We start from the raw sequence: 23,708 nt of genomic DNA, 5'->3' as shown, positions 1-23,708 counted from the left end.
AATGACAGGCAGACTTACCAGGGAATCCCCTCCCTTTCGGGAAAAAACAGCATGTTTTCTTCATTGCAATAGGATCACTGTTATGATAGTTTTCAAAATTATGAAACACATTAGACAGCAACATAAAGAATCTATAAAGAATAAAGGACAGGTAAGTAGCCACTATTCAGCTATTAAGAAATAAAACATCAGCAATTTAATTGGGGATTTCCTCCTCTCCCAAATGTAACTACCACTCCAATTTTTCTATTTATCATTTTGGGGAACACACGTATCTATTCATAATAGTATCTTGCCTGTTTTTTTTTTTAAACACCAAATTGAAGCAACATCATACTTTGCCTATCCATCTACAATGTTTCACTCATGGCAAAAGCCATTTCCTTAGGTCCATTCTCCCAAGCACGTGCTTAAAGCCCGAGCTGGCCACGGAAAGCCAAGCGGTCTGTGTTTGAGGGATATTGCTGGTGTGGAGAGAGCGTGGATACAGGGACTGAATGAGTCCATCCACGGAACTGCAAAGCAAAGGATCTGGACAGCTACCCCTGTCTGGAATTTTAGTTCTGAAATTCTAAATTTGGACTTGATTTCTCACACTGTTAGGAAGACATCTTTAAGGAAGGACGCTAAAAAAATTTTCCTCTACCACTCAGCTTGATTTACAACCTTCAAATCTGCAGAAGCGAAGAGTGTCAGCGCCACATACAAGGCTGGTCGGCCCTTTCCTTACATCCCACACTCCGTTCAAGTCGTTCCAGCACAGAACAAAAATGTTGCTCTCCTCCTACGTTCGTCTTCCCCGCGTGAATTCCCACCCTTCCTCTCTCACTGAAAGTCTTAACTTGGTTAAGTTCGACGCCAAATTGGAATGCAGACGCTAACCAGCAGGTGAGAACCCAAGCTCCAGACGCCGGGGGCCTCCTACTGGGACGCGCGTCCTCACACGCTCCACCCACTCCGTCCGGCCCACGGCCCCGCGGCATCCTGGGACTTGTAGTCTTCGGACGGGCAGCTTCCTTCACCAAGTCTCCGCCCTCAAGCGTCCCACGCTGCTTTTCGCCCTCGGGGCGTCGTGACGTTTCAGTTCCGCCCTTCCCTAACCCCTCCTTCTGTCTTTCCCTCAGGAGAAGCTCAAATCCCGGACTTGGGAAGACCTTTTACGACATTGGGTTTCAGAGTCTGTCTGGGCGCCTGGTCCACTTTTCGGCAAAGTGACGTGGACGTCAACAGCAATGGCGGAAGGAGAAGAAGTCCTGCCGCTGTCACCGCCAAGTGGCGACGGCTGGTGAGTGAAAGCCTGGGCTGGTGCCCTGTGACCCCTTGCTGAACCCCCTCAGCGTGCTGCGGGTCTCTGAGACACCGGCTGGCGCCGGCATTTAAACGGGGAAGCCGTCGTCGGCCGGGTCTGCGGTGGCCTGCCCCGCCCCCTCTGCCTGTAGGGTCCGGGCTGTGCGGTGCTGCCCAGGGCCAGGGGACTGGGGCAGGACTGGAAGGCAGTGGGAGTCGTCCAGGTCCGAGCCTCGTCCCCCGCACACCACTCTCCAACCTCTGCTGGACATGGCAGTTCTTGGGCTGGGTTGGCAGGAGCCAGGCTGGGGGAGTCGCAGCTTCTTGGATGGGAATCTCAGGCACGACAGTCGGCTTGGAGGAAGAGGTATTTTGAAATGAGCAAGACCTTTGCTTCAAGGTTCAGAGTTGACAAGACACACCCAGGATGGATCCTTTCCATGTAATTGAGTGTTGGTGGTGGGCTTTCTCTCCTCCCCTTTATTATTTTAAAATCCCGCTTCACATTTTAAGTTCGTCCCTCTCACATGAGCCATCTTTTTCCATCACTCCTCTCACAGCTCGATTTCTAAGCATTGCCCGCCATGTGGGACTTTGTTCTTGCATATGCACTTGTTTTATTTTTGAAGTGGTGACCATCTTGGGAAGGTTCTTCTGTTGAAAGTTGATCTTCACAGTACACTGTTAGGGATGATAACGTCGTACGTCTTTGAAGAGTATGCTTTCCAGGCTTGCCTAGTTCTTGCCAGTGATGTAAGCATGTTCATTTGAGGCTTGCTTGTCCACTGTATCCTTGTCCAGCTCACTGGCTGTCTGCTTACCGGAAAATAGTACAAGACACAGGTAGTCTTTGAATATCCTTTGGGGAGAAGAATGGTCATCACTGAAGGATAATTTAGCAACTGAGAAATTCCACTTTTTCATTAACTGACATTAAATATTACCGTCGTGCATGTACTCTCCAAAGTGTAGGAGCAAAACTCATAGTGACCTAGATGAGATTTTTTTTCTCTTGGCCAATATTGGAGCCAGGAACCTGTCAGCATACACAGTGTTGTAAGGTAAAATCAGTGTTATTCTGCGAGAGTGTGACTGCAAATGTTAGGGGATGGTGGGGCAAAAACCTCTTTTAGTTGGAGTCATTGGGGAGGCATCATGAAAGCAGAGGTGTTTAAGAAAAGTGTGATTTAGACCTGTGCTGTCCAGAAGAAGGAAGGCACACCTGTGTTTATTTTTCCTGTAGCCACATTAAAGATTAAATAGAGACTGGTAAGACGAATCTTAATGATCTCCTTTATTTAACTTATCCAGCTCAATATTTTGACTTTTATTTTAATTGGGAAGTTAGATATACAGAGAGGAGAGACAAAGAGGAAGATCTTCCCTCTGCTGATTCAATCCCCAAGTGGTCGCAATGACCAGCACTGAGTCAATCCAGTTCAGGAGCCCAGAGCCTCTTCCGGGTCTCCCACGCGATTGCAGGGTCACAAGGCTTTGGGCTATCCTCAACTGCTTTCCCAGGCCACAAGCAGGGAGCTGGAATGGAAGTGGAGCTGCCGGGATTAGACCTGGCACCCATATAGCATCCTAGCTGTGCAAGGACTTTAGCCACTAATTGTTTTAAAGAGAGCAAGATAATTTTGACTTTTGTTTTGGTACCAAGTCTTCAAAATCAAATGCACATTATACATTTACCTTACATCTGAATGTGGTCTAGCCACATTTCAGACATGCAGTATCCACTAGCAGCAAATCAAAAAAGGGAAAGATCTCTGCATGAAGTAATAGCACAAGCAAGAAAACCACTGATTTGCTTAGAGAATAACTAGAGTTAACAGACAAAAAGATGCAGAAAAGTAAGTCTGGAAAAACAGTTAAAAGAATTTTTCAACAAAGTTATAGGGACATTTAAAAAAAAATGGGTGATGTAGACATTACAAAACCTCAGAAAACAACCTAGGCATTTATGACATGTTACTATTTTGAGTGAGTTAAGTGTAGGGCCCTAATTGAGGGCTCTGCAGGGAAATGTTTCTAGAATGAAGATGTCTTTGGGGAGTTCTTAAGTAAAGCTGATTTTGAGCAAGGGGCGTGGAGTGAATGGTTGTTAAAAGGTAGTTTTTGTTTCCTGTTAGGATTTCTTTGTCCTTGATCTAGCATCCCATTTTATTGTGTCTTATTTTTATTAATGGAGGTACTATGATATATTCTGCTATGAGTATATTCTTCATTTCACCAGTTCCTGGAAGTGAGTTTTAACAGAGGCAAGAAAGACCTTTGGAGTTGTGAGTCACAGGTTCAGTCAAGCCTCTTCTCTGGGAGTGCTTGGTGAGTGAGTAGTTACAGAATGGGAACTTGTTACTGTTTTAAACCAAGATTAGGTATTTGAACTTGTTGCCATTATATGTGTGTGTGTGTGTGTGTGGCCTTTTTTGGGGGTGGGGAGGCTAAGCAATGAAACTGATGGAGCTCCCATCTGCTGTTTCATTCCTCGAATGCCTGCAATGGCTGAGGTTCAGCCAGGCCAAAAGCCGGAGCAAGGAACTCAGTTTAGGTCTCCCACATAGGTAGCAGAGACCTCCCAGTGTCTGCATTAGCAGACAGCTGGAATTGAAGCCCAAAGCAGGATCCAAACCCAGGCATTCCTGTATGCAGTCCTGGTATCCCAACCAGCAGCTTACCTGCTAGGCCAGATGTGTGCCCCTTTACGTTCTTTTTAAAGATTTACATATTACTTATTGAAAGGCAGTGTTAAAGAGAGAGGGAGGAAGAGACAGATGTCTTCCATCTGCTGCTTCACTCTTCAAACGACCCTGTTGGAGCTGGGCCAGCATGCAACCAGGCACCACTTCTAGGTCTCCCATGTGGATCCAGGGGGTCCAAGGACTGAGACTGTGCTCTGATGCCTTCCCAGGCACATTATTAGCAGGGAGCTGGATTGAAAGTAGAGTAGCCAGGACCAGAAATGGCACTCTGCGGGGTCTCCCCCACAGATTCTTCTAGTACTCCATTGCCAGAGAGGGTGAGCCCGCTGCCCACCATCCAGCCTCCCAGCGCGTGAGAGACAGACAGGGGTTCTGTCTAAGCAGTTCCAATTTATTTGGGGAGTACAAATTCGTATATAGGGTAACGAATAGCTTCAGGCCAGGAATTCCTGGAAGGGAGAACTAGTAGCCAATTACCAGGAGCAGGACTGCAGAAGCCACCTCCCATAGGCCAGGGGCAGGGGAGCAAAATGGCCCTGGCCAATCAAGGCCTTTCTTTGAACAGACTTGTCCCCTGCCCTGGTTCACGCCCAGGCTCTGTCCTTGGCCACCATCTTGCTCGCCACATATAACCCAGTGACCTTGACTGTTACTCGCTGTCTTGTTGACTTAGTGATCGCTTTGCCCCTGAGCTCCACAGCACTCTAATATGGATCGCCAGCATGTCACAGGTGGCAGCCTAACCCATTACACTGCAGTGCCAGCATCTTCCCTGCTGCTTAAAGTGGTTTACAAGAGGTGGTCTTAAAGATACTGAGTATGGTTTCACTTTCGTGTTTTTACTGTTTTTCATTTAGATTATAGATAATTGATTTCCTACATTTGAATTTGCATTGGAATTACCTGGAGAACTTGTTGGAATGTTGAGTCTATTCAGTAGGTTTTAAGTGGGATCTGAGATTCTGTATTTCTGACTTAGCAGTTCTGTTTCATGGGCCATACTTTAGTTAGTGAGGTGCTAGATGATATATATGTCAGAGTTAGTAGGTCAAATGAATTTATATTTTATATATTACATTGCACACAATGTGTTTATATGAATATATGCATATATGTATGTACACGTGAAGTATGAATATATGCATATATGTATGTGCACGTGAAGTATATATATGTATATATATATGTATGATGCCACCAAAAGTATCGGTTATTTAATTACATGACCTAATGCTGCTTACAAGTGAACTTCTCAAGAGCAGTGGCTGACAGCAGGTGGCTCAGTAAATGTTTATTGAATGCATACATGAGTGAATGAATACAGATTTTTGTATAAACTTGTATGTAGTATACAAAGCTACCATTTCCTATACATTTCCTGACTGGTGTTTTCGTGAACTCATGGCTGTCACAGTGCTCATTTTTATGAAAAGTCAGAGTAATCAGAAACTTTTCTTGCTCCCTTGCTTTTTACAATTTCAGCCATATAAGCCAAAGGATGTAGTGGAAACATTTCAAAAATATTTTTAATGGACTTGAAATATTTTAACTTTAAAACAAATACACTTTTTGAAAATCTGGATATGTAAGATCAAACAGTGATAAATTTAATCTTCTTAGTGTTCAAAAAACTAGCCTTCAGTTTAAATATTTGTTCTCATTTTTCTGAGGCTTTCTTCCTGAATAATTCCCAGTAACACAAAGTCATGATTTAAAAATCTCTTGGCATACCTTTCGCTTGTACAACTATTGGTATTATGAGCTTGTTACTCACTTTCAATCTGTGGTTCTCACTTATTAAAATATTAGGTTATTGCTAAACTTTCCTTAAAATTATAAAACTATCAGTTCCACAGTAAGATTCTGTTGTATTAATTTGAGATGTGAATAGAAATTCCTTACAGAATAGTAGATTCTTTCTCAAAATTTCATACATTCTGTAAATACCTCCCACTTGCTAAGCACTGAAGTATGAAGAAGGGTTTAAAATGTCAGCGAAGGATGTGCTGATTGCAATTTCAGAAATGATGCATTTAACCAAGAAATACATTCAGTACGAAAGAAAAAGAGATCTTTTGTTTAAGAAAAATAATTCTTAAAAAAAAATGTTGACAACTGTGTGACTGGGTTGCCTTAGGGGAAAAGAAAGAAAAGAAAATGAACTTTATTTGTGGAATTAAGGGATACTAAGTGACAGTTCTTTGGTTGCATAAACTATAACTAGAAGACAGATAAAAAAGGAAATAAATTATTTTAGTTACTGTTTACATGAAAATCTTTTTTTTAAATAATTGTAATTCAGATTTCACAGTTTTTAGAAGCAAGCCCTAAATAGCAATTCATGTCTAGAATTTTTGCTTGTTTTATATCCACAAGTTAGAGTTAGTAGTTTATTTTTCCGTGTTATATAAATGTATCTGAGGGGCAGGCATTTGGTCTAGTGGTTAAAATGCTGGCAAGGATGGCTGGAATTGACTCCAGACAGTCCCTTACTTGCAGCCTTATGCCCGTGTAGACTGTGGGAGAAAATAGGTGATGGCTTTCACTCCCAGGGGGGACTTGGATTGAATTCTGAACGACAGCCCCAAGGCAGTACCGGCATTGGAGTGGGCTGATGCACGGGAGCCTGCTCTCTACTGCCCTGCACCTCTCAACTAAGTAAAGCTTAAAAATGTTCAAAATATTTCGCTTTAACTCATTTTCCTCTACATGCGGTTGCTGCAGAGGTACAGGTGTATCCCCTGTTTAATTAGAGCTAGGTGTATCAGGTAATTGGTGAGTTTCCAGGTAGATGAGCTGCACATGATAGCCATGAGTAGAGTTCTTTGGAAAAGAATTGAAAAAGCGTGCTTGAGAAGCCATTTCTACTGTTTACTGCTGAAATGCGGATTCTACCTGAGACAAACGAAAGGCCTTGCTCTCATATATTAAGCAGAAAGCAAAATAAAGTATAGCAAAGTATTCATAGTTCAGAAAGCATTCACTGAATACTGGTAACATTCAAGCTGTTAGTATATGATTTTAGAGAAATTTGCAACCCTTTTAAAACCAGAACTGTACACAATGGGATCTTATTTAGATACATGAGATTATAGTATACATTTGTATAGAGGTTTAGTGTGTGTATGCAAAATGTTTATGTATGTGTTCTCATATAGATCTTACTGACGTTAATTTCTTCGCTATTATCTAGGAATAATGTATAAAAATACGTTCTGGGAATATCTGAATACTGGTTTTCTGGGAAATTCCATGCTCTAGCATAAGAAAATAGGTTTAAAGTATGAAATTTGAGAAGAGGTCATACTTGAAATGACTTAGATGCTAAGAATTACATTGGAAGGCAATTGGATTCCTTTCATTAAATTCAAAGATCAAATTGTTTCTTGAGGAAATAGAAGTAAAAGCCACTTAGAATGAACTTATAACTTATATCCTAAATTGTATTGTATGTTAATTTTTAAATATCTACCTTACCTGAGCCACAGAAATGACTATTTATATAATTTATTTCAAGTCTTCATTTTTTTTCTTGAAGGATGCAGGAATTTTTCTTTTTATCATTTAATTGACATTGCTTTATCGTAATTAAGTAGGGAATGCTGTAGTGTGTTCCGTTGTCTTTTAAAATAGTTTACTTCGTAAAACTCATTGTTATGATGATGTGTACTAATTTCAGCTAGGGAATAGAAGAATATAGCATACATTTGCATAGAAGCTTGCTTTGTGTATGAGAGAGAAATGTTCATATAGGCCGTTTCATGCATATCTGAAAGCAGTGTAAGAGAAAGTGAGCTTGGGAATTATTGTCACTGCCGTGTTAGAGATGAGGAGACAGGCTTAGAGGGCCATGTGACGGATCCAGTTGGAAGATCTGAATTTTAAGTATGTGCCTCTTCGGATTTTTACTAAAATTGGTTGCCTCATATATGTCATATGAGGAGATTTAGAGCATTTGTGGAAAATGAATTATAAGATAAAACTGTATATTTTGCAGCATAAGCTCCACTCCATCAAGTTCAAAACATTTTGGTAATGAACATACCCAGCCACATAGTCCTTTCTGGATGACCCAGGGGACTTAGAAATTTTATTATGTCAGTTCAGTCTTTCTTACTTGAAAAACTTTTCTGCACAAAATAAGGTGGATAGTCTACACTGTGGATTTGTCTTCAGCGTTGTCTTGTCTCTTCTTAAAGTGATTTATCCATTTGTAACAGCTGGTTTATTTGAGGCATTATTTCTCCACACGTTTTTATAATGCATCTGTGATTTCACCACTCCTTTACCCACCCTTCATCATAAATTTGATGTTTGTTTTTGCTTCAATTTTAACAGAACTCATATTGCTTTTGATAGGGATTCTTTTCAAACTAATGTGTTACCCTACTTACTTTCTTAAACTAGATCCCGTTCACAAACATATTATAACAGGTTAATACAATTCATTTTTGTGTGAGACAGTTTTGGAATCCACGTGTAGTTTTTTTCACAATTTTTCATGAACCTTTTGAAGACCCGTCGTGTGTCTCACATGCACTGCATTGGACATCACTGGAGACAGATATGAACTGTTGAGTGTATGTGCATATTGGTTATCGGAGACATCGTTAGTGCTGTATAGATACATGTAAGCTGTGTACCACATTGTCTCTTTTGTATACATAGGCAAGAAGGAGCAAATTTTGACATGGTGGGACATAATTGACTGTGTTATGTGTTATACCTTTGTGTTTTCTTGGTACTATGTTCTCATAATCCTTGCTCTCCCCTCCCCTCGCTAAAAAAAAAATCGTGTAATAAGATTAGCAGAGAGAGAGAGATCTTCCATGTGCTGGTTCTTTACCCAAATGGCCACAAGGGAGCTAGTTGAGCCACCCAAGGCTGGAAGCCAAGAGCTTCTTCCGGGTTTCCTCTATGGATTTGCAGGCCCAAACACTTGAACCATCAGCTGTTGCTTTCCTAGGCATGTAAGTAGACAGCTGAATCCAAAATTGAGCAGCAGTGACTAGATTCAGTGCCCCCTGGGTTGCCAGCACCACAAGGGTCAGCGGTGGGGTTGAACCAGGCCAAAGGCAGAAGCCATGTACTCCTGCTGAGTCTCTTAGGTATGTGGCAGGAACCCATGCACTTGGGCCACCGCCTGCTGCCTCTGACAGGAGGAACTAGACTCGAAGCAGGACTTTTATTCCAGGCGTTGTGATGTGAGGTCCGGGTTTCCCAGACAGTGTTTTTTTTAAAAAATAAATTTTTATTTTTAATTTTGAATTGTGTGGTACAGTTTTGTGTAGGCTGGGATTCTCCCCCCCCCCCAAACTTCCACTCCCGTCAGATTTTTCCCATTTTGTTGCAATAGTGTAGTCCTTCATAAGGAATCATAATTCTGTTAGTTGCTTATCTAAGTGTACCCTGACATTGTTGGTACAGACAACGTCAGACAGTCCAGCATCCCATTGTCTACACATGTCCAACAGTTTCATTGGGATTCCATCTTTCGCCAGACAATGGTTTAACTACCATGTAACAATGCTTGCCCCTATATTGTGGATTTAATAAATACGTTTATATAACATCATTAGGTAATTGTGTATTTTAACATATAAGTCATTGTCTTGGCTTTATGTGTTGATATCATGTATTAAAATAGAATTAGTTTGTTTGGTATTTTAATAGCATTTATGACATGTGAGTAGTAACTTTAACAGCTCAGTCATTTTTTACTTTTTTCTCAGTGGTATTGGAGGCATGAGAAATTTGCATTTAAAAATTCCTGTGACATTTCCTTTTTAAGGAGTTTCTGTCTTTGGTTTTGAGTTATAAAAGTGATGTGTGGAAGAATGTGTCTAATATAGGCGTGTAACTGAACACCAGAAATTCCTGAGCCTCGTTTTGTAAATTCTGTTTAGATTTAGTCAATAAAGTGAGTGTCAGTGAAATCTTGTTCTGTGAACTAAATCTTCATTGAGGTCTGAGGACCTTGCTTATAAAAATAAATCCTATGTGTATTTCTTGGAAATACTGTTAGAAAGAATTGCCCAGATGTTTCTGTGTTATCACTTCATGTTCAATAGTGATGATTTTTTAAAAAGGTTTATTTTATTTTTATTGCAAAGTCAGATATACAGAGAGGAGGAAAAACAGAGAAATCTTCTGTCTGTTGATTTACTCCCCAACGGGCCGCATGGCTGGAGCTGAGCCAGTTCGAAGCCAGGAGCCTGGAGCCTCTTCCAGGTGTTGCACGCAGGTACAGCAGGATCCCAAGGCTTTGGGCCATCCATGACTGCTTTCCCAGGCCATAAGCAAGGAGCTGAATGGGAAGCAGGACTGCCAGGATTAGAACCGGCGCCAATATGGGATCCTGGCGTGTGTAAGTAAAGACTTTAGCTGCTAGGCTACTGTGCCAGGCCCAAAAGTGATGATTTGAAGAAAAGGAACATTGGTGGTACTTTGTTAATATACTTTAAAGTGGGAGTTTGTACTATTTGTAATGTCCCCCCCCCTCTAGTTTTCTGGCATTTTCATCCAATTCTTAGGCAAAAGACACTTTATTTTCAGTTTCCAGATGAACTGCTTTGGAAATAGAACAAAACCCAAATGTAGTCATTGGTTGTGATTGGAAAGCCATCTCACGGAACAACAGTATTTTCCAAAGCTGATTGGACACTTTGAGAAAGTGTTGGAGTAAAGGAGGATTTAGAGCATTCTCTGATGTTAACTACTTGTTAATAAATTATTCTTTAGTTTTTTCAAATTATTTTTATTATTTTTTCCATGTTACAGTGTTAAGTATAGGGATCCCCTTGTTTCCTTCCCACTGTTCCCTCTCACCATTTTCCCCTGTGTCACTGAAGTAGTATAGTCCTTCAGCAAGAGTCAAAGTCACATTCTGCTCGTCAAGTGCATCATGGCATCAAGGATTTAGACAAAGGCAGAAAGTCTAGTATCATATTGTCAAGGTATTTCTAACTTTCAGGAGGAAGTAGAGATGCATACGTCAGTGCATCTTAGCGCTATGCTAGCCTCCATTGTGTAGTTCGGCTATCAGAATATATGTATATGCTTTTAACCTGTATGTGTGTGTGTTTTGTATTTTGCATGAATGTAACCTTATGCCAGAAAGAAGACACGATATTTGTCCTTTTCAGATTCACTTGTTTCACTGATCATAATGTATTGCATTGCACATGTTGTTAAACTGTTTTTAATTGTTCTTTTTATTTTGGAAACCCCTGAGCTTTTTGTTAGCAGAGGAACGGGTGCCATTGATTTCATTGCTGCAGTTTAATTTGCATAGACTATAGGATCAAAAATAAATCTATGGAAAAGATTAAAAGCTTCTCAGTTTGTACGGTGCTGAAATTATATAGCTGTAATTATTGGCTTGTAGAGTCGAGAGAACTAGATTTAGCACTTTGTATACTTGGCACAAGATCCTTGTTAATGTACAAAATCTGTAAGGATTGTATTATTTAATAGGGAATTTCCCTACACTGCTAAAGCTATTATACAGTTTGAATGATTTTTAGTGTTTTGAATTCTGTTCTTTTCTATGTAATGAATTTGCTGTCTTTCCATTTATTTCAAATGTCATATAGAATATTTAGGAAGTAATTAGGGGATTTCTGTATGTTACTTGTTTGTTACAACTTGCTGATAATTGCAACATAAGTTCAGACAAAGTTTTGCTGCTAATGTCTTAATGTCTGGGGCATGAAGAAATACCCAGAAATATGGTGCCACAAATTAAGTCATGAAACCACAACTTGACACATGCAGATTGCAAATGGTTACTCACTGTCAGTGCAATTTGCTAGTGCTTCAGTTTGTTAGCTGGTCATTTTAGAACTTCAAAGTAATTCTTAACAATCTTGACCTAAACTGTCATGGTTTAATTTGTGCCATAGTAGTTTACATTCTAAACAAGTCTGAATGAGCTACACTCCAGAAATGTAGCTCCTACCCCTGTTCAGCAGGATTTAGGTAACAGGTCTTTGGCAAGAACCTTGAATAGCCATGTGGCAGAATTGGTTTTCTATCTACTGCTGATCTTCAGTGCCTCACACAGTGGCTACAATGTAATAGTCTATCAGAATGTATTTATTGAAAGTTTAAATAAAAGACTTTACATTAGGGAAGAAAAGAAGTCAGCGCATAGATTAGAAGAATAGAGGAAATTTAAAGGAGAGTGAGTTTTTTTAAAGATTTATTTTTATTATTTTTTTATTGGAAAGGTGGATATACAGAGAGGAGAGACAGAGAGGAAGATCTTCCTCAAGTGAGCTCAACAGCCGATGCTATGCTGATCCGAAGCCAGGAACCTCTCCTGCGCGGGTGCAGGGTCCCAAAGCTTTGGGCCGTCCTCAACTGCTTTCCCGGGCCACAGGCAGGGAGCTGGATGGGAAGCAGGGCCGCCGGGGATTAGAACTGGAGCACATATGGCATCCCGGGCATGCAAGGCGAGGACCTTAACCACTTGCGCCACCGCGCTGGGCCCCTGAAGGAGAGTGTTTTAAGATGAGAGTTGCAGTTATGTAAGAGGGTGAGGATTGAGCCAGATAACAGCAGTCTGCCCAGAGCTGTTTTAGCATAATGGGAGCTTTGGCTGAGAGGACAAAGAAAGTAGAGATGAGTAGAGACAGCTGTTGATGGAGTTGAGCTGTGGCACAAAGAAGGTAACTTTTTGAAGGGAAAATAAGAACATCATGTATAGGACCTTTCAAATAAATATAAGTGGAAATATTGGGGATGAGAATAATAATTATATATTATAGTATATATGGCTTTATTATTTTTTTTTGAGAAGTCGGATATATGTATATAGGTATATAGACAGAAAGAGAGGAATATCCTCCATCCGATGGTTCACTCCCCAAATGATCTCAATGGCTGGAGCTGTGCCAATCTGAAGCCAAGAACAAGGAGTTCCTCCAGGTCTCCCACACAGGTGCAGGGTCCCAAGGCCTTGGGCCATCCTCAACTTCTCTCCCAGCACCCATATGGGATCCTGGCACATTCAAGGCAAGGACTCTAGCTGCTAGACCACCGCACAAGTCCCTCTATATGGTTTTTTTTTTTTAAGATTTATTTTTCATTTTTATTGGAAAGACGGATATACAGAGAGGAGAGACAGAGAGGAAGATCTTCTGTCCGATTCACTCCCCAAGTGAGCGCAACGGTCGATGCTATGCCGATCCGAAGCCAGGAGCCTCTTCCAGGTCTCCCACGCAGGTGCAGGGTCCCAAAGCTTTTGGCCGTCCTCGACTGCTTTCCCAGGCCACAGGCAGGGAGCTGGATGGGAAGCAGGGCCGCCGGGATTAGAACCAGCGCCCATATAGGATCCCGGGCGTGCAAGGCGAGGACCTTAACCACTGCGCCACCGCGCTGGGCCCCCTCTATATGGTTTTTAATGCCAGAAATGACTTGGAATGAAAATTTCTGAGTCCACTTTTTCACTTTACTGTCTTATATGACAAAATTGTCTAAGTTTTCATAGAAGATTTTGGGTTTTTGTTAATTTCTTACAATGTAGCTGTGTTTAGTAATAAAAGCATTCATGGCTGCTGTTTCTTGAATCTTTATGTGTATAAGCATTGGCTAACTCCATGTTGGTAGATATGTATTTCCACATATATTCCTTATATGAGATCACAAGAGCACTGAATTTGGGACAGTATTGGAGCTCAGATCTGACTACAAAGCCACAAGTCCTAAACTTTTCTGATATATTGAGTGGTTTGACTTTCTGAAATTATTATCAAAATACTCACAATGTTCAAAACTTACAATCTTAACTATTTTTCTTTTTTTAAGATTTATTCATTTATTTAGAAAGTCAGAAGAAGAGACAGAGAGAGAGAGATTTTCCATCAGCTGGTTCACTCCCCAAGTGACTGCAATGGCCAGAGCTGAGTTGATCCGAAGCCAGGAGCCAGGAGCTTCTTCTGGGTCTCCCATATGAGTGCAGGGTCCCAAGGTTTTGGGCTGTCCTCTGCTGCTTTCCCAGGCCACAAACAGAGAACTGGAAGGGAGGTGGAGTAGCCGGGTCACGAACCAGTACCCATATAGAATCCCAGCGGTTGCAAGGCAAGGACTTTAGCCACTAGGCTACAGCACCAGGCCCAACTATTTTTCATTGTGTAGTAGTATGAAACATTCAACCTGGTTGTGCAGACAATCCCCATATTTCGTTCTGTTTTTAAAATGGAAACATGTTCATTAAGCAACTTACCTGTGTCTTCTTCCTCAGCCCACGGTAATCTCTATTCCACTTCTGAATTTGACTACTCTAGGTAACTAAATGGTGTTGTAATTGTATTAGACATTTTATGAGTGTTTTATTTCACAGAGTGTAAAGTCTTGTAAATCATCCATGTTGTAGCGTATGTTGGAATTCTCCCTCTCCTTTTTAAGGATTCACGATACCCTAGTGTGTGTGTATACCCTGTTTTGTTTACACATGTGCCCATTTTGAATGCTGTGAAAAATGCTACTGGGAACGTGACTGGGTAAATACTTAGCCGAGCTCCGGCTTTCAGCTTTTTCCAGTATGTGTTCAGAGGTGGAGTTGCTGGATCATATGATAATTCTATTTTTAGTGTTTTCGGGAACTTCCATACTGTCTTCCATTGTGGCTACATTATTTTATACTCCTCCCAACAGTGCACACGGGTTCTAGTATCTAGTGTCTCCAACACTTGTGATTTTCTGTTTTTTTAGTAGCAATTGCTCTTTTTGTTCTTTATTAATTTTCATCTATTTGAAGGCAGGAAGTTAGCCATACAAGCAGATGGAGATCCCTAGTGTCCTTGTTTGCTCCCCATATGCCTTCAACACCCAAAGGCTGAGCCATGCCACAGCTAGGAGCCTAGAACTCAGTCTGTGTACTCGTGTGGGTGGCAGGACCCAAGTACTTTGAGTCACCATCAGCTGTCTCACTGAATACTCATCAGCAGGAAGCCAGATCCGAGGCAAAGGAGCCAGGTTTCAAACCCAGGTACTCTGTTGTGCGAGGCAGGCATTCCAAGCTGTGTCTCAATTCCTACTTCAAAGGCCTGCCCCCTGGTAATAGCCATTCTGAGTGAGGTTTGTTGTTGTTTTTTTCATTTTTTAATTGTGTTTTTAAATTGTTATTGGAAAGGCAGAGTGACACATACAGAGGGGAGAGGCAGACAGAGACCTTCTGTCAACTGGCTCATGCTTGGAGTACCTGCAGTTAGTTATCAGAACTGAATTGGGTCAAAGCCGTGAACCCAGAACTCCACCCAGGTCTCCCAGTAAAGAGTAGGGACTCAGTTGGGGCCATCACCTTCTGCTTCTCAGAGTATGTATCAATAGGAAGCTGGGTCAGAAACAGAGCAGGAACTCAGACCTGAGTGCCCTGTGTGTTTGTCCCCAAGTGATATCTTCACTCTTGTACCAATGACTGCCCCAGGTATGAGATTTTTAAACTCCTCCAGACCTGCTTAGCAAGAATATATAATCTACATGTGTGACTTATACGTACTTTCGGCCAGTTGACCTATCAAGATTTATCTTAAAGATGAAGAGGTGATCATAATCACCACAAAGTTAAAATAAAATCTGATGAATATTTCAAGTTTATTTATTTGAAAGGCAGAGTTACAGAGATGGTGGAGAGAGAGAGGGCTTCCATCCTCTAATTCATTCCCCCAGTGGCTGCAATGACCAGGACTGGGCTGAAATCAGGAACTGGGAGCTTCCTACCTGTCCCCAAGGTGGATCCAGGGAACCAAGTGCTTGGACTGTCCTCTGCTGCTTTCTCAAAAACGTTAGCAGAGCTGGAAGTGAAGCAGCTGGATTTCAAGGCAGTGCCCGTAGGAGATGTCAGTGTTGCAGGAAGCAGCTTAGTCTATTTTCTGTAGCTTTGACCCCCTCAGTGGAATTTTTTTTATAGTAAAACTTGTATTGATACTTACTGCAACACAGAGAGCCTTGAGAACGTCATGCTAAGTCAATGAAAGAAGGTGTAGAGACCACATATTGTAATGATTCCATTTATGTGAAAAACTCAGGGGATTGTTTGGAGACAAAATAAAGAGTGGCTGCAAGAAACTAGGAGAGAATGGAGAGAAGTGATGAGCTGCTACTAATGAGGATGGGGTTTCCTAAGCACAGAGAAATGTTTAAAAAAGAGAAGAGAAAGATGAAATAAGTCTTGTTTTTTTCCTAATTACTGCAGATAGACCGTGTATATAATAAGCTTTGAAAAATTTATGGGGAAAAGAATTTTTAGAATGTGATTGGGGGAGAATAATATGCAAAATCAGAATACTCATTTTCTTTTCCTAGTGAGATATTTTGTAACTTTTTTAGTTTAGGGGACACAACATGTATAATTTAGATGTTTCTAAAAATCATAGTTTTGAATATTATTCAGTACATGGTTTACTTAGAAAATAATTACATTACCGGTTGAATCTACTCATCATGTTAGTGTTTGAAAAGGCATCTTATGTTTGGCAGTGCTTGAAAATTCATGTTTTAGCTCCTTAACATTGTGCAAATGGTTCATTGTGCAATGGAAAGTACTTAGCTTTTGATTGAGGAAGGGACATAAAATTCATTTGCTAGCTTGAATATAATCGTTGAACTAATTCCGTATGAATCCAGTTGCTTTGTTTGTCTAACCCAAATTTTAAAGCCATTTATGTTACAATGCATAGATTAAACAGTGTTACCATAAAACATCAGATGTGGGGAAAAGCTATTATGTTTTACTCAAGTTTTAAAAATGATATCAAGAGATATTATATTGAGAAATCATTGACAATAGCTTATCTAATCAACATATTCTGTAGTTTCAGAGTCATAAAACCAGGAAGAGATAGATTTCTCCTTTATAACTCAAAGTTTTAAATTTGCTCTTCCCTGAAGTTTCTGGGAAAGGGAGACAGTTACATATTCCTCATGCTTACTCTAACAAAGTCTGTACTTACCTATTTTAAGACCATAACTGAAGGTCTACAATGTTTGTCCCAACACTTAACTTGTAAGGTCAGTATGAAGCTGCCCATGATCAAAGAAAAGTCTGAAGAAAATCATACTCCACCAGACATCCATTTTATTTTTGTATGTTGGAATTGTATGTATTGCTTGTCCAGAACTAGCTGCTGTGGAGTTGTGATCTCTGCTTGATCCTTCTGTGAATTTTTTTTAAAAAAGTTTTTAGCTCTTTATTGCTTTAAAAGTGCGTAGTTTACTTACGTTGGCATGCATGTAACTGAAGCTTTGAACACTTTGCTCAGAAGGTAGGGTTATTTTTAATTCTTTAGATTTGTGAGAAGTATCTACAAAGGTGTACCAGTTTCTGATCTCGAACGAAGCTCGCTCTGACTGTACTGCCAGAGACAGTGGTGATTCCCTGGGGACAGCATCAAAGTACAGAGCAGCTGTATCAACAGCATCGTGCTTGTGCCTCGCTGTGATTTGAAAAGGGCTTTGAGGATTAGACATTTTTCCCCCAAATACTAACTTTGTTGTTTGTAATAGCAAGGGATTTGGCAAAGTTACTGAAAAATAAAACAAGCATTGTTCATTAAAAATAGGAAAACTATAGTTCATTTATTTGGTCACAGAATTTCATCTCATTAAATGACATTTTCAGTCCCTCACTTCATTTACACATTTTATTGTTTTTGTTATTTTATTATCAACAATGCATTGAATTTTCTTCAATAAGCCAATCCCATAAGGATAAATATCATGTTTTCTCTGATATACGGCAACCTTCATGCAAAATACAAGATCAGTAGATATATAGGTAAACATGTATATGCATGTATTCTCATAGATGAACTTAATAATGGAGAATAGTATACCAGGAAGTGAAGATATGCTGTAGTATTCATCTTGGCTCCCAAATAAAAGGAGGACTCCCAATGAAATTGTTAAATGTATCTGGATAATAGGATGCTGGGCTTTTTGCCATTGTCTGTACCTGCAGTGTCAGGATACACTTAAATAGAACAGTGGACTTATGACTGTCTTGAAGGATTACACTATTTATACTATTGTAATAATATAGGAAAAATCAGTGGAGGGAAGGGGTCTGGGGGAGGAGAAGGGGAAATACCTAAGCCTAAGGAACTGTATCATAAAATAAATAAACTAAAATAATTTTTAAAAATCTTCATTTATGATTAGAAACTTTTTTCAAATTCTGACAATTGTATATTTTGGCTAGAATTATTAAGTAAACACCAGGCTTTATCAACCAGAAGTCAGAAGCAGATTTGAAATATCTTCCACTACCAACATTTTGGTAACCATATGGCAGAAGAATGAGGTTCCTTGTATATTTACTAATTATCTTCTTTTTCATGTGAGTTTGCAATAGTTTGTGATGAGACATTTTCCCAAGTGATTACATTTTCTTCGGATTCCTTTTTTTAAGGAGGAAACACTATGAAATGTATTCTTTAAGTTAATATTAGAATCCTGTCATTATGGGAGACTTAAATTGCCAGATTGAGAGAATGAGCAGTGAAAGTTATTGTATTTTTCAAAATCACAAAAATGATGCAAAATCCTAGTTTTCCGGTCTTAGGATAGTGAGCTGGGAGTGAAGTCATTTCAGGTTCAGCAAACTGCAACAACATGGCATCCTACAGGTTCCACCCAAGACAGGTCTGAGTAGCCTTCAGACCTGACAGCCAGCAGATCAAGAATTCTAGTAGTGGCACATCAGGTGCCATTTCTTACAGTGTCGCAAAGAATTTAAGACTGAATGGGACAACAGTGAGCTGCACATGCACTGAGCTTGGTGAGAACTCACTTCTAGCCCAGTGCATTGTACTGGTCCCACAGGAAACTAATCCCAACTCTGGCATCATGTGGGTCAAAATAGGTCTGTGTGGTCCTCAGTACTAACAGCCAACAGGTTTCAGCAAGATCAGCACCACCAACAACCTAGCTATAGAGGACACCTGGTGTCTCCCTAATCCTGAGACCTGCTCCAACTGCAAGTGAGAGAAAGGTTGTACAGACAACGGTGCAGCCTCAACATGGTATCACAGGAGGTAGAGACTGGTGAGCCAGGAGCTGGGGCTATGGAGATCATGGTGAAAATCTAACATAAGAACTCAGACCTGGAACTTGCTGAAGAGAGTGGCACAAGTGACTGCAAACAAAGAGCGGTGTGCCAATTGCAATAAGTAAAATCAAACTGTAGACCTGTGGGTGACAGAGCTTAGAAACCTGCCCCAAGGAGAAGAATCTGATAACCCAGAAGTACAATGACCAAGAGCAAAAGAAGAGACAAAGAACAGTGAATAATATTGATGACTCCCCTGCAAAGGAGTAAAACCCTTTGCCAACCTCAGAGTTCACTGAGGAAGATATTGAGAAAATGTGGGATACAGAATTCAAAAAACTCATTAGAAAGCTTCTTCTCAACAACAGGAAGCACGTAAAGCAGGCATTCAAGGAATTCATGGAATATGTCACACTGGAAATGAATCAAATGAAAGCTGATATATCAGAAATGAAGAATACAGTGGAGCAAATTAAAAATACAGTGGAAAGTCTCCAAAATAGAATGAAGCAAGCAGAGGAAAGAATCTCAGAATTCGAAGATATTTCCTGTCACCAGGGGGAAGCAAAAAGCTGGAAGCAGAGCAGGATCATGCCATAAAAAGTGTTCAAGAATTGAAAGACACTACTAAAAGGCCAAATATAAGAGTTATGGAGTTGCAGAAGGTGCAGAGAGAGAAGAAGCTGGGTTTACAACTGTATCCAGTGAAATAATAAGAGAAAATGTCCCTAATGTAGAGAAAGTATTGGGAAACAACATCCAGGAAGGGCACAGGATTCCCAACAGAGTTGACCAAAAGTGTTCATCACCACGACACACTCTAATCAAGCTCTCTCCAATCGAACATAAGGAAAAGATCCTTAAATGTGCACATGAAAAAAATCAATTGACATATAAAGAATGCCAGTTAAACTCACAGGAAATTCTACACGCCAAAAGAGAATGAAGTGACATATTCCAGATTCTAAAAGAAAAAAAAAAAGTTGTTGGCCAAGGATAACGTATCCAAAGCTTTCCTTTGTCGTTGAAAATGAAATAAAATTCTTCCACAGTAAAGAAAAGTTTAAAAAAATATGCCTCTTCTAAACCTGCCCTACAAATGATACTTCAAGATGTTCTCTTGACAGAGAAAAGTAATAACATCCACCAAAACCAAAGGCAAATGCGAAGAACATCCTAGTAAAATAACAACAGAATACTGAATCAGTGAATAATCCAATGCTAAAACGACAGGACCAAATTATCACCCATTCATAATAACCCTGAATGTAAATGGCTTAATCTCATCAACCAAACATTATAGAAAAAAACGAAATCCATTGTTGCCTGCAGGAGACTTATCTCACCAACAAAGATCAGTGGCAATTATTTCATGGTTTTTGATTTTTTTTTTTTTTAGTTTCATCTCTTCAGAACACTTCCTTTCTCATTAAATTCTTCACTGAGTCATAGATCACACAGTAGCATCATTTTCTTCAAGAAGATTCTTGATTTTCTTATTCATTTCTTCAGAGACACATTAGTCATTCAGTAGCATGTTATTTAACTTACTGGCATTGTTAATTTCTTTTTCTTCCTGCTGTTGATTTTGTATTGTGGCTTTTCATTTAAGGGGATGTATAGTAACTGTAATGGAGACTGTCATATCTAGATGGTAAGATACAATGCGGTATCTGTCTCTACTTCCAGACTAAAGATGGACTCCCAATAAAACTGTTTACTATATCTTGACAATAGAAAGTTTTACTGTCTGCCGTTGTGCATGCCGGTAATGATGGACATATGACTGTGTATGGAGAGCTATATTATAGTAATGATATAGGGGAACTCAGTGAGCAGGGAAGGAATTGGGGAGGGGATAAGGGAAATATCAGGGCTTATGGAACTGTATTATAAAGTGATGATAATAATAGTAAAAAGAAGTAAAAGTTTAAAAAATAACTTAAAAAAAAAAAAAAACAAACAACCAAGAATAATCCAATTGTTTGGGAGCCTACATGGATTGTGTAAGACTGGGAAGAAGCCCTGGGCCCTGGCGTAAGAGCAGTCCTGGCCATTACAACCCTTTGGGGAATGAAACAGCAGTTGGGAGAGATTTCTCTTTCTCTTTCCCTCTCCCCCATAACTCTGCCTTTTTAATAAAGAAATATCTTCTAAGATGTACACATATGAACTTGTTGCAAGTTAGGCAATGCTCTAGGCAGGTAATTGATACACTTAAGTGCTAAGATAGCATCAGGCTGCATGGCTTTGAATTCTTGGCTAAATGGTATGGCTTCTGCTTCTGGCCAGTAGTTAGCAGAATAAGGTGAACAGCATAAATTTTAGGATCAGACTGTTAAAATTTGAATCCTGGCTCTTCTACTTATTAGACATTGTTAAACATACTATAAGATCCTGTATTCACTTGCCTCATGAATGTACAGAACCTTCCTGTGCCTTAGCCTTTTTTCATTTTTGTTTTTAGCCATGTAATGTACCTAACAAGGTTGGTGAGAGAATGAAAAACAACACCTGTGAAATGCTTGGAATAGTATTTGGCACACAGTGCTATATGAAGTTACTGTTACCATGCATGCTGTAATTGCCATTACTTCACAATATTGCCCTTCTTATCTCTTCCTCTGCATTCCAATTTCTGTAATTTAATCAAACATCAGCAAATTTGTTAGTGCAAACTAGGAGTAGCTCAATTATATGAAACCTCTGGAATTTCCCTGCAATAAAACAAAATCTGCGAATGCCTTGCCTACCTCAGCCTTGTGCGTTTGACAGCCATGAATCTTTTTTCTTAGTCATAGCCCTAATAGGCCATGCATACATTTGGATCTTGAATGAGAAGATGTATGAAGTAAAAAGTTCATCTTAACCAACAAGGGGACGTTTTCTTTTTAAGGGAAAAGGATCTTGAAGAAGCTCTGGAAGCAGGAGGTTGTGATCTTGAAACTTTGAGAAATATAATTCAGGGGAGACCACTGCCTGCTGACTTGAGGGCCAGAGTGTGGAAGGTAACTGAAAACTCAGATGAGTAAAATGAAATTCCTTAAAAATCATGTTCAAGTTATTTTGAGCTGTCTGAATTACTGAAGATTTTATTATTGAATGAGTATGCTACATGTAGAAAGTTTATTGATAAAACAGGTTGCTAAAATATGTGTTGCTTTCGTGTTGGTGTATTTTATCAGAATGGTTCAGATTTGGGAAATTAATTATTTTTTGGTAGAAATTATTTTGATAGGAATTGTTTAATGAAACAGGAAAATAAAACCAGTGAGTAAAAGGATATGCAGTTGCTTATTTGGAATGATTTCAGCTATGCTTTTATTTTAAAAAAAGAAAAGTATGCATCTGGGTTTTGCTGTCATAAACTATTTGCTTGTCTTATTTTCCTCATTTCAGCTCTCCTCCAATGTATGTGTTAACTTTAATTTGGAAGTAAGATTATATAATAATTTTAAAAAGATATATATATTTATGAAAAGATACATATCAACTTAAAGTATTGTGCTTATTTTTTAAAGTAAATCACTAATTCAGCCTAGCATGGTAGCCTAATGGCTAAAGTCCTCGCCTTGCACAACCCAGGATCCCACATGGGTACCAGTTTGTGTCCCAGCAGCCCCACTTCCCATCCAGCTCCCTGCTTGTGGCCTGGGAAAGCAGTGGAGGATGCCCCAAGGCCTTGGGACCCTGCACCCGCATGGGAGATCCGAAAGAAGATCTTGGCTCCTGGCTTTGGGTCAGCTTAGCTCTGGCCATTGAGGCAGCTGAGGGAGTCAGTCAGTGGATGGAAGATTTTTATCTCTGTCTCTCCTCCTGTCTATATATCTGACTTTCCAATAAAAGTAAAATAAATCTTAGTTTACTTCCCATACATGTGTTTCCACACATAATTTCTTTAAATCTGAATTCTAGAAACTACCCTTTCATTAAATTGATGTCATTTAAGCTTCTTTCTATCTTTTCATCGATGTAGCATTTGAGCATATTTTTAAAAAAACTTTCTAATTTTCTCAGTTCATTGTTCTTTTGTATACCAACTTTTTTTTTTTTTTAATTCTCAGCTCCTACCGTTGCAGCCACTTGGGGGGTGAACAGGCAGATGGAAGATCTTTTTGTCTATATCTATGTCTCCTTCTTTCTGTATATCTGCCTTTCTAATAAAAATTAATAAATTAATGAATCTTGAAAAATTATGAAGAAGAGCAGGTGACAGGGTACACAGCACATTAAGCTGCTGATTTTGATGCTGATAACCCCAGCTTGGACTGCTCATTGTGAGTTGGTCCCTCTACTTCTGATCTGGTTTCCTGCTTTTATGCATAGGAAGGCAGTGGACAATAACCCAGACATTGAGTCCCTATCACCTATGCAGGAAATCAGGGTGAAATTCTTTGGCTCTTGGCTTTAACCTCAGACCCAGCTACTGCAGCCATTTGGGAACAAATCAGCAGGTACAATACCTGTCTCTTCCCTCACTGTTTTGCTCTTGCACTTCAAATAAATAAGTTAATAAATCTTACAACCACCAGCTGATCAGGGCGATAGACTGTGCCGGGCCCTGTACTTGCTAGCACATACAAGAATCTGGTTTGAGAACACCTCAAAGTTTCTTTGGAGATCTTCCTAATGTAAATGCTGGACTCAGAACCCTAACCAAGAAA

General features: G+C 39.9%; 1 protein-coding gene across 2 annotated transcripts in view; it reads left to right on the top strand.

Annotated features, from left to right (window-relative positions):
* Positions 1 to 1,053: 1,053 nt before the first annotated feature.
* The window catches only part of TBC1D23 (TBC1 domain family member 23), a 64,497-nt gene continuing 41,842 nt past the window's right edge, over positions 1,054 to 23,708 (top strand). Inside the window, exons 1-2 of one of the 2 annotated variants that reach the window (XM_040980575.1) lie at positions 1,054 to 1,285; positions 21,941 to 22,052. In XM_040980575.1, coding sequence (XP_040836509.1) covers positions 1,233 to 1,285; positions 21,941 to 22,052 — 165 coding nt within the window. In that variant the 5' untranslated portion in view covers positions 1,054 to 1,232. The remainder of the gene's footprint in view (positions 1,286 to 21,940; positions 22,053 to 23,708) is intronic. The other variant, XM_040980574.1, reaches the window with a different exon arrangement.

This window comes from Ochotona curzoniae, unplaced genomic scaffold (genome assembly GCF_017591425.1).
Source record: "Ochotona curzoniae isolate NIBS_2020 unplaced genomic scaffold, NIBS_Ocur_1.0 contig_3498, whole genome shotgun sequence".
NCBI lineage: Eukaryota > Metazoa > Chordata > Mammalia > Lagomorpha > Ochotonidae > Ochotona > Ochotona curzoniae.
This window is presented reverse-complemented; position numbering and strand designations above follow the sequence as displayed.